Genomic DNA, 15830 nt, shown 5'->3' on the forward strand with positions numbered 1-15830 from the left:
TTGCGTCAGGAGGACCACCGAACCATCTGATCTGAACTGAAGAAAGTTCGGGTCACTGGAAAGGGCATGTAACTCGCTCACCCTGCATGCTGAAGCTAAGGCTATCAAGAAACATGTTTTGTATGAAAGTAGCTTTAACGAAGTGTGGCTAAAAGTTCAAATTTGAGTGAATTGAGCCATGTTAAAACCCAAGACAGATTCCATTTTGGAAACAGGGTTTTTGGTCGATTGAAATCAAAATTAGCTAAAAGATTTGATAAATCTTTGTTATGCCCAATATCACATGTACCATGATGGCGGAATGTGTCTGATATCATGGAGCGGTAGCCTTTGATAGTAATTGGGGCCAACTGTTTCTCCTCGAAAAGCCAGAGAAAAAAGTCGGCCAGTTGAGGGATTGAGACACTCAAAGGGACGATGTTATTGATATGGCACCAGTCCCTGAAAACACACCACTTTCTCTCGTAAGCCTTTAGAGTGGAGGGCCTTCTTGCTCTTGAGATTCTCTCCACAATCGAAGGTTTAAATTGTTTGTCTCGCAAGGCTGTCCGGACAAGAGCCAAGCGTGAAGAAGAAGACGGTCTGGGCAGGGGTGGAACACCCGTAACCGCGGTTGTTTGAAAAGATTTGGGAAGGTTGGAATCTTCCTGGGTAGATCTATCGCTAGATCGAGTAGATCGGTGACCCAGAACTTGTTCCATCTGAGAGGGGCAATCAGAATCATCCGACAGTTCTGACCCCCTAACCTATGGATTATTTTCGGTACCAAAACCATGGGAGGGTAGGCGAATGTCCACAACCCCTCCCAGCTGATTGACAGAGTGTCCACGGCCCAAGCCTCTGGGTCTGGAACTGGAGAGACGAAGATGGGCAACTTGCGATTCCACCGTGTCGCAAAAAGATCGATCATCAGACGCCCCCAAAGTGTGCAAATCCGAAGAAAGACTGATTGATGGAGTGACCATTCCTTGTGAATGACTTGACCTTTCCTGGATAGAGTGTCGGCCAGACATTGAGTCTGCCGGGAATGTGTCTGATTTGTACATTGATGTGGAGGTTGTCGCACCAACGTAGAAACTGCCAGATCAGAATGCACAGGTCTGGTGATTTGGTGCCCCCTTGTTTGAGGAGGTAAGTCACCACCACAGAGTTGTCTGACATAATGAGGACAGTTTTTCCTGAGAGTTGATCCTTCCAGAAATGAAAGGCGTTGAAGACAGCCCTCATTTCTAAAAGGTTGATGTGGAGAGGCCTCTCCCCTGGCTCTCACGTGCCGCTGACTGTAGCGAAGTCTGGCAACAGGTGGTCACCCCAACTGTAGGTACTGGCGTCGGTACATACCATTATCTCTGCTTGGGGCATCTCCAGAGGAATCCCCATGGCCAGCCAACCGGGGTTGTGCCACTGATGCAGGAATGATCGTATCTCGGGCGTGATCATTATTGTTTGATTGAGGGGACTTGAAAAGGGGCGCCATTGTGCCATTAACGTCATTTGTAAGGGACACATAAAAAGACGGCCAGGCGGGATCAAGTCCGCCGCCACATTGAATAATTCGAGGAGTAGCAAGAATTCTCTCGCTGAAATCCACGTCCTGTTGTTAACGAACTTGACGAGTTCGACGATCCGGATTACGCGAGCGCGAGGAAGCCGTACCAGATTCAGATCGGTGAGAAACTCCATACCCAGATGGACAAAACGCTGGGATGGACAGAGATCGGACTTCTTCCAGTTCACGAGAGAGCCTAGATGATCTAAAAGTGCTAAAAGATCGTTTCTGCCTTTGAACAGAATAGAACTTACCATATGTTTCTGGAGGATGTCGTCCAAGTACACTGCCGTCCCTGTAGATGAAGTCAAGCGGAACAGGGTGACGATGCAATCCATAACCTTGGTAAAAGCCCAAGGGCTGATGTTGAGGCCAAAGGGTAGGACCTGGAACTGATAAACCGTGTCGCGGTAAGCGAATCTGAGAAATTTCCGTGATGCGGGGTGGATAGGGACGTGAAAATATGCGTCGGTCATATCTAGACTGACGGCATACTCGTTCCGCCGGATGGAAAGACAGATTGATCTCACCGTTTCCATCTTGAATTTTGGTGGTAAAATGTATTGGTTGAGGCGACTCAGGTCGATGATCGGCCTCAACTTGCCGTTTTCCTTCTGGATAAGAAACAGCCTGGAATAAAACCCCGGCAACTGCTTTTTTTTTTTTCCCCCCCCCAGTCTCCACCGCCCGTTTTTCTATGAGCAACCGTATCTCCTGTTGTAGAAAGGTATCCTTCTCCCGATCAGACGGTACGTCCGTGAAGAGGGAAGAGAAGGACAGGGGAGGGGGTTGGATAAATGAAATCTGAAGCCCCTCCAAAATGACCTGGATCACCCAATCATTCTGAGGAAAAAAGGTGGTCCAGTGGTCCTGAAATTGCAGGAGGCGGCTGCCCACAGGTAGGCTGTCCGCGGGTGGTGGGGAGGGTATGTCAACTTTTAGAGTTAGGAGGCTTGAAGATGGAGAAACTTTCTTTCTTACCGCCTCTGTATGGTTGCCTCCTAGCTTGATTTGACTGTTGTCTCCTGGCATTGGGTTGTGATCTATACTGCACATTTGATTGTTAGGATCCCTTGTCTCTGGTCCACCAATCATCCCTCCGCTGTGGCAGGGGATTTTTTCTAAACGCCTGCGAGGGTTGGGCGGCAAGTTGGAGGTGCAGTTCCTGCCTGCTTCCAAACTTCTCCAATTTTTCCTCCAAAGAGTAAAGGTGACCCAAACGGAGTCATCCTTAAAGCCTGAGTATGATGGGGCTTGAGCGATGTGGACCGCAGACATGCGTCACGTTGTATCAGGTCTAAGTTGGCAGAAGCAGTCAACACATTAGCCATGGAATGGTGAGCTGCCCTGTTAATAACTCTAGCAATCTGGGCCGTCACTTCCCAAGCGTGGTCATTGTCGGATTTTTCTGCGAGTCGGATAATGGCTAATGAAGCTAAGTCTAACATTGAAGATGTAGCAACTACGTTCCAGATCACCTATTCGTCCTGACAGACGATAATTGATCTCCTTAATTTTTGCCGACTGGGGAAGGAGCCGGAAGGCCAGCGTCTCTTCCTCCCCGTCACATGTGGTCGGTCTGAATGTTGGCAACGGTCCTGCTATCACCGGTACCGGCTGCTCCAATGGCCTGGCTGGACGTACAGATTTCTCACTAAAATCTCCGCCATAGTATTGGCATGCTGCCGGCGGTACACCTTGACGGACGGATTTATCACTAAGATCCCCGTAAATCATATTTGGTCAGACCGTTTTAGCAATAGGGTCCCCATGCTGGGACAGCTGGACGGCCGGTGACGTAGAGGTTGTATAATGAAATGGATCCGATGGATCTGGTAAAAAACCCATGTGTCCTGACTTACAGGCCCGAAGGCCATGCTCGGATATGCGGGGGGACTTACGCCCACTGGGCAGCCTAAAATTGGGGGAACATTCCCCCAAAGAGTCAGAAAAAGCTGTGGAAGCGAGCGAGGGAAATAAGGGTAATATCTGGCCTGATGTTAATAGCTGTGTCGTCGTTTCCTGGACCAAACGATGCATCTGTTCAAAGGTGGACTGTTGTACCCTATCAACATTATTTTCCTCTACTGCCGCTGATGTTCCTTCTGGACTACATCAGCCCACATTTGCTCTGTCCAAGTATTACACACACTGCATGGTATAGATGATGTACACTTTGCACATACAATACAAGAGTCTTGGTTATCTTCTTTTGCTTTGAACTTTTTGCATTTCATGCATTTGGTTGACATTTCTACTGGAACGACACAAGAAAAGAAAACAAAGCACAAATTAGCAATTCAGCATGTTATTAATTCGCTAATACCACAACCGTTACTAACAGAGTAAGCGAAATTAGTATCGCGTTAACTCTTAATTGACAACACGTGTTCTTCAATAGCGTGTGTAACATGGTCTTCAGTAGACGAAATCCATAAGTGTGACAAAGTCACTCAATTTTGAAAAAGTTGTTAAAATAATGTATACAACCTGTAGAAGAATGATTGTCCAATGCAATAAATCCAAATTTAACTTCGGATGGTCCAATTTAACGCTAAGATTGCTTGGATTGTTTTTTTTTTTTTTTTGTTTTTTTTTTTATTTAATTTTTATTTCTTAGAGTAAAATAATTGGATTGTTTGGAGGTATAATGTACGTGTTATCAGTACAAGCGAAGCTTAAAAACTAGTGACACCTGGTGGTGGTAAGGGGAGGTAAGGGGCAAGAGTTACTGCCCTTTTGTCTATATGAGATAGACAGAAAAGACGAATTTTCGTCTTTTAGTAGGGCTGGATTTAAGAGGTAGCAGGCTTGTATCCCTGATGTTAATGTGATTGGGGAACGTATTTGAAGGAGAAATGAGGCTATCCATGTGTATTATGAATATTGTAACATATAATTAAAGGAAATGCCAGGTGGTTACTATTGTAAATTTCTCAGCCAGTGACATTTTTTAACTTGCTGACAGAACTGACAGCGATTTAAAGTACATCTAGCATGAGCAAAAATCAAAAACGGTTGCCACCTAAGTACAGGAAGAGAACAGAGCAATAAGTTTTTAAAAAAGAACAAAATAATCCACAAAGAGCTGAACTCTCTCCCTCTCATATATTGGACCATATTTGATTTTGATCAAAAGATGCAAAAAAAATAAAATGTGATGGAATATATATGCATCCTTCCCCCCTCCCCGAAAATTCATTTTAGTATTAATAATACAATATCCCTATTCCTGGTAATCTGAAATAGCAGTGATACTTTAATATATATGAAACCAGAAGTTATTATAATTTAATTCCGCACAGCATCGCAAGTATTATCTTACCTGTAACTCAATAAAATTTCAAGTCAACGTCATATGTAGCTAAAAGTACAAAATATATTTAAAATACTTCTTGTGAAATAAATCAGGTACTTTTAGTTACATTTAATGATTCTGACTCGAAAGGTTACTGAGTTACAGGGAGGATAATTTTGTGATGCTGTGTGAAACGAAGTGAAAAACACAATCCGAGGTGTTGATCTGGCCTCATCTTATACTTGGCATTGGGACCCCAAATGGCCACGTGGTCTAAAGCGCTCTCCGTTACAGATCACTGCCATCTCACCTGTCTGCGTGGGTTCGAGTCTCAGATTCAGCCAATGTGGGTATGTGAGAAAGCTTGCCAGTAGCTTCTCATGGGTCAGTGATTCTTTTCGGGGTTTTCCCGGGTTTTTCCTCCACCATTATACTGGCTGCCATGTATAGCCTATCATGTGCTAAAAAATGGCGTTAAACCCTACAACAACAACAACAACAACAATACTTGGCATTGGCTTATATAAGAATAAAGGATGGAAAATTTGCTAAATTTGCTGATTCGGCCTATACTCCGCATCAACTTATAGGGAGGCAAATATGGTATTTGCTGCATTACCTGATTCTCAAGCTCCACATGATCAAAGTCATCAGGAAAGATCATGTCTTTAGTACGAAGGTGGCTAAGGACTTGAGCTCTTTCCATCCCTGTTGGCAGTGGCTTGTAACACATCTCAAAGAATATGATTCCTAGGCTGTAAATATCCACTTTCTATGGAGAGAAAAAAACACAAAAAACATTGCAACCATCTAATCTTTAGATGGAATAAACTGTAGTTTAATTTTTTTAAATGTATGCACAATGCCTTGTAATATAAATGGTCTTAATTCTGAACTTTGACAATGCTTACTCATTTTTTTGATGACATATTTACAAAAGTACATTTTGGCGTGTCTTGTAGATGCATCTCAGCATGATGAATTCAAAAGTACCCAACAGTAAGTTCATTCAAAATAGGAGAGATGAAAAGAGCATGTGTACAAGGATTGTTTGAACAAGGCAGTCTGTTGTATTACTGATAATTTCCAAAAGGTTAAACCAAACCCTTGGGGAGACAAGGTCCCTGAGGTAAATGTTAGAATGTTATCTCTAACTTCCATCCCAAGACTTGGATATTTGTTAGGGAGCAACTGCACTCAAATGCTTTGCTAATGGTGATGACCCGTCTCTCATGAACTGAAATGTACAATAAATTTATTTGATCCTTAGTTGATTCATTATAACCAGAGCAGATAACCCATCACATTCAGGACAAGTGAGACTGACCTGAAATAACTGTCCTTTCCTTGGACAAGTAAGAACAAGATAGATCTCCCAACTCTCACTGACTCATTTTGTTTAAGATACAATTTCAGAGCCCTTAAGGGGTAATGCATATACCTTTGAGGTGAGGGATGGAAGCCTGTTCTTGACACAGAAAGCAGGGGTCAGTATGAGTGAAAACTGACAGAACTGCAGATAGCTTGGATTGACTGACAAGGCATGTCACTGATGCTGCTGGTAGCAGTAGAAAGTGGTTTTCTATGAGAGGTGAGCCAAGGAGACTTGAGACATTAGTTCAAAAAGTGCTTTATTCAACCATGTCAGAACCAACAGCAGATTCCATTTCAGACAAAGGGATAAAACCTTCTGTTGAGACAAAGCAAAGTTCACAAAAAGATTGTAGAAGTCTTTCTTCTGTCTTATATTTACAATTCCACAAGGGTGAAATGAATGTGAAAGTATGGAATGGTAACCCTTGACAGTGATGGGAACTAACTTTTCCAAAATGAGCTAAAGTAGGAAATGAACCATTTGTTGTATTCAGGCTTTTAACTGAGAAATGTGCTTCCATGTGTACCCCTGGCAGCAAAGCAGATACACCACTGGAAGTAAACCACATGTACCACTGGCAGCAAAGAATATACACAACTGGCAGCAAAGAATATAGACCACAGGCAGGAAAGCAGATACACCACTGGCAGCAAAGCAGACACACCACTGGCAGCGAAGAATATACACCACTGGCAGCAAAGAATATAAAACTGGCAGCAAACCACATGTTCCACTGGCAGCAAACCACATGAACCACTGATAGCAAAGCTTTCAATTCTACTCATATTGTTCAAAATGGCAGGTCTACATTACCAAGCAATCCTGACCAATTATTCTGAGAAATGTTTTCTTCTGAGGACTTGCTTGAAATGAAGCTGGCATGCAGGTTTCTGCAACTCAGGGTTCAGGAGGAAGGACCTGCATTCACGATTGTTTGAGCAGGTGGGAGCATGGAGGCATTTTTTTATGTGAATCTATGCTGCTATTTTCAACTGATCAGTACTGATTTGTGATTCTTCTCACTCAGAGGAAGCAATCAGGAGCAGACCATTACAGTTCAGAGAAAGAGATCAACCATCCAGATTTTTTGGTCTGGGAATGGAAAGACAAAGGATGGGAGCTGGCCATTCCATTTTATCATAAACAGGCCTATAAGAGGTCAATCCCAACAGGCAGATTTAACTGAAGGACATGGGAAGAATGGATAGTGTGTATGAATCAGCTGAATCTAATGAGACACTTAGTCTTCTAGGGCATTCAGCCTGCCTGGAATATAGCGGACTCGGATGTATATTTTTCAACAATGGCAACACCTGAGAAGGTCCCAAACCAGGTGACAAAAGTCTGAGGACTTGCTTCTCCTTTGCCTTCAAATGTAATTGATGACAATTGGGAACACCCATTCCTGACAGAGTCTTCTACCATTATCAAAAGGCTTCCACTGTGGCATTCATCTCCGGGAAATTAATGTGTAATAAGCATTTCCTGATGGGGTCAGACCCCATTCATTTTTAGGAAGGAAGGCGAGAGGACAGGAAGTGGGTACACCAGCCTGTCATGATTTTTGGCTGATGCTCCTGCAGTGGGATCTTAGTGAAAGCCAAACAAGGTCCCCTCATCTGCTGACCTTGTGTAGCAAGAAACTTGATGACTGCATCAGCAGCATAAAGATCTGTCACCACTGGCATAGAAGAAACATGAACAGGTGTCTCATGATCCAGCAGCCCAAGTTGATGGGACTCCAGAGGCAAAGAAATCCCTGGACTAAAATCTGTTTCTCTCAGAGAATAGTAAGCAGCATAGAAATGATTTTAAGACAAAATTTCTGAGAGCAGCAGACTCAGTTCTAAAGGATCTTGAACTCCATGTCTAAATGAACAAAATGACGGGATGGGATGATGTCATATTATCCCTTGCTGACATGGAATCGAAAGCTAAGCAGCAGTGAAACGAGCAATATCATGTCTTCATGCAAAAATTATTGACCTGGTGCTTTTGTGGAATGTCAATAGGTAATTTCATATCACAGATGGAAGTGAGTTATGTGACTATCTATGATTCTTGCAATGCCACAGTAGCTGATATTCAATCCAAAAGGAAGTGCCCTGAACTGATCGAAAGTGTCACTGTATGTGAATCTGGTGAAATTTGGGAAAACCTGTCAATGAGTATATACATATTGAAGATCTATGCTGACATGCAAAAACACCCTCAAGAAGAGATATGTGAACCAACCATTATGTATCCATTCTAACGTAGTGCCTGAATGAAGGGGACAACACAGCTGAGATCCATGATTGGACAAACTCGCGACTGGCTTCAGGAACTTGAAAGAGGTCTACAGTACAGTCCACTGAGTTAGCATTATGGACAGTCTACACAGCCCAGGACTGTGTTAATTATTCCTCCAGAATGTCCACTTTGTATGGGTCTGTTAGGACATCTGTAGTGCAGGAAGCCCTTCATAATAAGAGAGGACAACTGAACATGATTTCCAGGCCCTCAGAAACAACTTGTAACACCCATTAGTTATCAGAAAAGTCCCAAAGTGTTGAAATTTACCTCCCACCAGGGTGTTAGAAAAGGGCAGTGTAAGCAAGGCATGATTTCTGCTAAAGGTGAATAAAGCAAGCAGCTGGGTCAAAACTGGTCCTTGTCTCCACAATTTTTGTCATCAATGGCACATGGAAGGTGGGTCCTCATGGAGACAAAGAGAATAGTTGTTGTTGTTGTAGGGTTTAACGCCATTTTTTAGCACATGATAGGCTATACATGGCAGCCAGTATTAGTGGTGGAGGAAGAACCCGGGAAAACCCTGGAAAGAACCACCGACCCATGAGAAGCTACTGGCAAGCTTTCTCACATACCCAAATTGGCTGAATCCGAGACTCGAACCCATGCAGACAGAGGTGAGATGGCAGTGATCCGTAACGAAGAGCGCTTTAGACCACTCGGCCACTCGGGGCCTCAAAAGAGAATAGACGGGGTGTTATTCATTTGACATGCCTTAGGAGTTTTTCCTGTTTCACTGATTTCTCCTCAGCAACGAGTGTTGGGCTCTGGGTTGCTGGGTCAGTGTGAGGTTGTCTCTTTGGTGGCCTGTTGAGATCTAAGAATTGCTTTTAGATTGTTTCAGGACAGTGGATATGGAAAGAAATGCATGTCTTTCCATAATATGAAGATTAATGACCCCAACTCTGCCATCAGGAAGAACTTGCTAAGATGCTTTCTTAGCATATAAACCATACAAGAGACTGGCTCACAAATGTGATTGTCAGCATTGTTCTTGATGAAAGGGTTTAGGTTATATTCAGACCACTTAAAAACATTTTGAATCAGATGTTGCATGTTGGTGAAGGTCTTCTGATTAATACACACAGAAAAAGTTAGACAGTCCCAGCAATGTCGCTGTTGACAACTGGAACTTCAGGGTGAAAGTTTGTTAAATTAGCATGCTGAGTTAAAACTGTATGGAAATAAAAATGCAGGGACTCCCATTTAAAGAGATGTTGATACATACTGGATGTAGAGTATGTAATTGGTGTATCCAATTAAGTTCTCTATCTTTCTGTTCCATATTGTTACTAGAGAGCTCTGGAACATAATGAATACTTTTATTATCTGATAATGAACACATTTATGTTGTGGTCCGGTTGGTTATAGCATTTAGACACTGGGGTCTCCTTTCTATTTTGAATATCCCTGGGGTGTTCTTTTTATTCTCACTGAGTTCCATTTTAGTCTCAATGTATTGTTTGCTGCAGAAGTGGCAAGTGAAATCACATGGAACTCACTTTAACCTCACCTACCTCAATTGGAATTCCCTTGAAGTCTCATGTCACTAAGAACTTTCTAGTCTCACCTACCTCAATTAGAATTCCCTTTCAGTCTCAACTGCCTCCCTTGGAATTCCCTTTTCATCTCACCTACTCACCTGGAATTCCCTTTCTGCAAGTCTTTCAATTTCCTTCAGGCAAAACCATCTATGAGTCCTCCATTTTCCTTCAGGCAGGACCATCTATGAGTTATCCACATTCCTTCAGGCAGTACCATCTACGAGACCTCCACATTCTTTCAGGAACTACCTTTTTAAAATTGTATTGAAGCTGCCAGCACAAAAAGAAAGTCCTGTTGACACTTGGGTCTTAAGCTGGGATGGGTGATAATATTTCCATGGGTCTGGAAGTAGTGTGAGATTGTTTACCAATTCTAGTGCCACTTGTACTTAATTTACAAGGCATCCATGACAAAACCAGTGCTGAAATAGTCATGACTGTGTCAGGCACTATGTATTTAAGCTGGGACTAAATATATTGGGAAAATCAAACACAAGCTGGGCTGTGTCAAGAACTATGAGTTTAAGCTGGGACTAAATATACTGGGAAAATCAAACACAAGCCAGGCTGTGTCAGGCACTAAGTGTTTAAGCTGGGACAAAATATGTTGGGAAAATCAAACACAAGTAAGGCTGTGTCAGGCACTATGTATTTAAGCTGGGACTAAATATATTGGGAAAATCAAACACAAGCTGGGCTGTGTCAAGAACTATGAGTTTAAGCTGGGACTAAATATACTGGGAAAATCAAACACAAGCCAGGCTGTCTCAGGCACTAGGTGTTTAAGCTGGGGCAAAATATGTTGGGAAAATTAAACACATTCCAGATTCCAGTGCCGCATATGCTTGATATACTTGGCATGTGGGTCAGAGTTGGGACTGGAATGCTCATGGCTGGGTATCATGTGTGTCTTGAGGCCAGGACTGGGTATGTAAGGAAAACAGAAAATGGAAAATGGTTCATTATACATAGATGTAGACTGAGGCAGTTATGGAGCTGTTGTTTTAGGTAATTGGGTGGCATCTCATGTCAGTGTCCATGGTCATGTTTAACTTATAGTCAAGAGGATGCCAATCATAACAAATAATGGCATGGAAATTACACATGACCTTACAGCATGTAAAAACACAACAAGTGGTTGACAGAATTCATGAACAAAGTGTAGTACTGAAAACTGAAATGAAGTAGTATGGATCCTAGGGCAAGCAATCAAAATGAAGCTGACATGCTTATTTTGTTCATCAAGTGTGAAATATTCTTGTATGAAGATATTGTGGAGTATACATCCCTGGTGTGATAACTCAAGTGATGAAGAGGCACAAGTGGATTTAGCATTTGCACAAGTGAGAGTATGAACGTTTGAATTTATGGGATTTGGCAACAAGTCTTTATCCAAGGAGCAACCAACTTTGTCTCACTTCCACCTGGGTGAGCAGACAACTTGTTAGGATTTTGTTGACAAAACTAACTTGTGAAGGCTGTAATTGCAACAAAGTTGATATACTCCTAATGTATTATGATTGGAAAACTTGTCAAGACAAGCCAACTAAATGAAAACTGATTCCAGGACAGTGTATAACAAAGTTGATGTACTCCTAATGTATTATGATTGGAAAACATGTCAAGACAAGCCAACTAAATGAAAATTGATTCCAGGACAGGGTATAACAAAGTTGATGTACTCCTAATGTATTATAAATAAAAACTGAATCCAAGACAGGGTATAACAGGGTGGTTTTGAGCAGGAGAATGACATCATACTGTCTTTCAAACTGGACCAAATTAATCAAAATTCCTCAGTGTATTCCTTTCTGTAGTAGACTTTTCATTTAAACTTTTTCTTATTCGAATGTTCCTTGTCTAGATTATGATTTTTCTTAAAAAATGAATCCATTATAATAAACTGAACACAGAGCAAACCAAATGTATTTCAAATCAACTTCACAATGGAGGCTGTTGATACTGGAAATGAAGGATAGCTAACTAGCAGATTTGACCAAAATAAATCAGAATTTGACCAAAAATGATCAAAAATTACTCACCTAACATGGATTGTATAAAACACTTTTGGGCTGAATTATAAACTCCACTGCACAAACTTACTTGATGATAGATGATTTTCCCACCCTGAGACATCTCTGGGCTGACATAAAGAGCTGTTCCCACCATCCCTGTCATGCTTCCATCTCCACCACTTCCTGACCTTGAGGAATAGCCATGGATATCAACTGAACCACTAACATCCAGCATCGTTTTCTGTGTCAACAGAGAAATCATTAAAACATTTTAAATGCCAGATCTCCTTAAGAAAATGATAAAAATGCACAGGGCATATGACTAAGGTACTGCAAATAACTCTGCATTAACAAATTTCCCCAATTCTGTCAATAAAGCATATGTGGGGTATACAATCATTGCATTCTGCTCTTATGGAACTACCATGATATGACAGTGTACTGCTTCTTATTTCATCATGGCACTCTAAGCCCAAATATTGGTTGGAAGCCACATCAATGCTTGTGCCTACCCAGGAAGCTCTTTGTAAAAGAAATTATGGCACCCAAACCAATACAAAAGTTTCCAGTCTAGCATAGGGTACATAGGCTTCAATGTTACTCAGAAATAACACTGCTTTCAACCCAGGACCACATATAAGAATCTACAAAGTTCTCTGTACAGCATGCTCTAAACCAGTTAAACACACCAAAAAGGTATTTGATGCGATTTCAACAACTTTTTGACACTACTGTTTTTCTAGATGAATACCACAAACTAGGCAGCTCAGATGATATTTTGTTTTGCCCCAAATGCAAAGAGTGCCATCTGAATTTCAGTATCTTTCTTCTATAGTTCCGAAGCAATTGAGGAATTTTCAAATCTAACCCATGCAGAATAAACATATTTGATGTCAATCCTTTCTAACCTATTACTAAAATCAGACAAAAGGGTTCCCAAAGTTTTCTACCATCTCATCTCAACATAAACAATATTCATAATAAATCTGGTGAAGTTTCATGTCTCTTGATCAACCAAATTGTAGAGTTCTTGGTGCTAACTGAAACCACTCCTTTACTAATGCTCACTTACTGCTCCAATTCTCAGCCACCATATTCTAGAAAGACTGTATTACGCTGGGTGGTGGTTGAAAAATCAGTTGTACCATCCAGAAGAATGATGGACCTTGAACCAAAGCTTATTCAGTGTATATGTACAGAAATAACACTTCAGACACATCAATTGCTCTGTTATGCAGCAAAAAAACCTCAAAGAAATGCTAGAAAGCATGTCAACTAAGGACTACTCTTCATTCTTAGATAACAGTACTATCCATTATGATAATCTAATACTAATAGGAGACCTAAATTTGGACCAGTACTAATATCAGCCCATATTGGTCTCTTAAATATTTTTAATGTAATAAATGCAATTTCTAGACTAACCGGTTTCAAACTTCAGGAAAAACCCTCACATGCAATGTTATTTTAGTAATTAAAAAGCAGTATCTACGCAACTCTGAAATGTTTAACAACTGGCATTAGCAACTTACATGCCATAAAATGATTTACACAATGATCAAAGGAAGAGTACCAACAAAAACTTGCAGTAAATTCACTTATCATAGTTTTAATATAAGCAAATGAAAACCTTAAAACAAATACTCAATGCAGATTATGTCTGACTGTGACTTTGACTACAAAGTTAATGGGGAAAAAAAGCATCTTGCAGAATAAATTGTCTTAGCATGATGATGATTCATCCCAAGTATGAACAAAATGTTTTGGAAATATAAACAAATGAAAAAACTTAAACCAAAGCCAAATTCTAATTCCAAGGTCAAAGGATCTTGAAAGTATCACACAATGAATTTTACTGACTTCAAAATGATTCAAGCCAAGTAAGGTAAGAAAATTAAACTGGAGGTTTAGGAAATAGAAGCACATTAATTATCATTAACTAAGACCCTAACAAACTGATGACAACTACAATCATGATGGCAGAAGTGTGACTGTGTCTTGCTGACTCTGCAATAAATTGGGTGGAATGGTCATCACAAATTGCCAATTATCAACACATTCTTTTTTGTTTTCAAAATGTATTCATCGATATACATGTGTGTACATGAAACAGCACATACTTAATCATGAATGCATGTACCTTTGCAATTATATCTGTAGTTGCCAATCCAAAGTCTCCTATCTTAACATGGTCGTTGAAATCTAAGAAAATATTTACTGGCTTGAGGTCCCTGTGTATTACACCCTGAAGAAAAAAAATTCAAGTTAGGTCTTCATATTGTGCATTTTAAAATATAAGTAACATACTTATAAAGTTATAATGACTGTACTGATGTCAACTTCCATGAAATGCTACTTACCATGTGCTCAACAGGTATAATTCAAAACCACTGCAAATTCAGTGAAGTAAGATGTGACGTCCTTTTCATAAGTATTAATATACTAGATAAAAAAAAGTTTTTTTGCAACCTGGTGTCTCAATTGCATTTGTATGCTTGTAGGTATAATCCCTGTATCTAATGATCATAAATGTTCATACAAAATGACTAAGTTAAATAGGCAAGACCAAAAGTCCTCACATATCAGAGTATAACATCTATGGAAATATTATCTTAAATCTTTTGTTGGATACAGCAAAGGCTGTTCAAAATACATGATTTTACAAAAATTAAACAAAAACTTTAGCAATGAAATCAGTTTTTAAGTTAAATGTTTCTTCAATAATACTTGCTTGATATAACAAAGAAGTAATTCCACTACTTAGCAAAACCAGTTCTTACAAACTACAAAAGACATTGGCTATGTCTCTGGGTTTCTTTTCACAACGTTAGTGCTCTAAAATGTTTGCCAAGATGAGAGCTAGACTAGAGTGGTCTCCTCTTGAATTGTGAGACTGGTACCAAATCATGTCATTATCATTTACTACTGGAGTAATTATACAAACTCTTCCAATAATGAAGCTGCATGGGTGAATTTGGATAGTGTGTCTGCATTATGATTTTGTAAAATATTGTCAAAGAAAGATAACTCTAAAAGTTTGTTGCTTCTTCAAATAAATTACTGGATCATAATATGTTTGGAGAATGGGTAAGATTATAATCTAGTTACCATAGAGCCTTATCCTAAAGCCAAGTTTCTAATCTTCTAATGAGTTTTATATGATGTAGGATAAAGTTAGCACATGGTTAATGCATGGACACACTTTTGAGAATGAAAATAATGTCATTCTCACAAATTCATTGGAAGCAGAGCAACATGCTGTATCAAGCTTTTGAATAACCAGGAAGGAAGCCTGTTGTGTTGCTGCTTAAGGTTCCACCTAGTTAAACTGAGCCCTTTAAAATAATGGAGCTTGAGGTAAAAGCTTGACGATGCTATCTCTAGCCTCCATCCCATGGTTTGGATGATGTCAGTTAGGTAGCAGTTGTGGTAAAATGATATGCCAATAGAGACTTAATATAGGGAGCCAATATGTGTAAGAATTCAACTGGACTTTGGTTAGATCCTTGTAGGCTCAAACTATAATCTATAACATCCAGAACTGCAGATTCTGCCTGCCGTAGCTGTAGTAACTAGGGAGCAAGTCTTATATGCGAGTAGAGTCACACTCAGGAATATGGTTCAAAGTGTGCATTAAGCAACCACTCCAGAAGCCTGGGAATATTCTACTTCGGACAAAGGCCCAAGTTCTTCAGTTAAGTCAGAATTCACAAGGGGATAGTGGTCTTTGCCCAAATATATCTCAGATCATGCAGTG

At 40.5% G+C, this 15830-nt stretch overlaps 1 protein-coding gene across 2 annotated transcripts in view; it reads right to left on the minus strand.

The window, feature by feature from the left end:
* Positions 1-15830, minus strand: part of LOC149805436 (eIF-2-alpha kinase GCN2-like) — a 205557-nt gene that overhangs the window by 87630 nt on the left and 102097 nt on the right. For both annotated transcript variants that reach the window (XR_016419665.1, XM_089950017.1), the window contains exons 21-23: positions 14214-14318; positions 12162-12314; positions 5467-5619 (exon numbers count right to left, since the gene is read on the minus strand). Coding sequence is in view for 1 of the 2 variants with exons in the window: in XM_089950017.1 (XP_089806143.1) it covers positions 5467-5619; positions 12162-12314; positions 14214-14318 (411 nt within the window). In the remaining variant the exon portion in view is untranslated. The remainder of the gene's footprint in view (positions 1-5466; positions 5620-12161; positions 12315-14213; positions 14319-15830) is intronic.

This window comes from Sinohyriopsis cumingii, chromosome 2, assembly GCF_028554795.1.
Source record: "Sinohyriopsis cumingii isolate HCF-2022 chromosome 2, ASM2855479v2, whole genome shotgun sequence".
NCBI classification, from domain to species: domain Eukaryota; kingdom Metazoa; phylum Mollusca; class Bivalvia; order Unionida; family Unionidae; genus Sinohyriopsis; species Sinohyriopsis cumingii.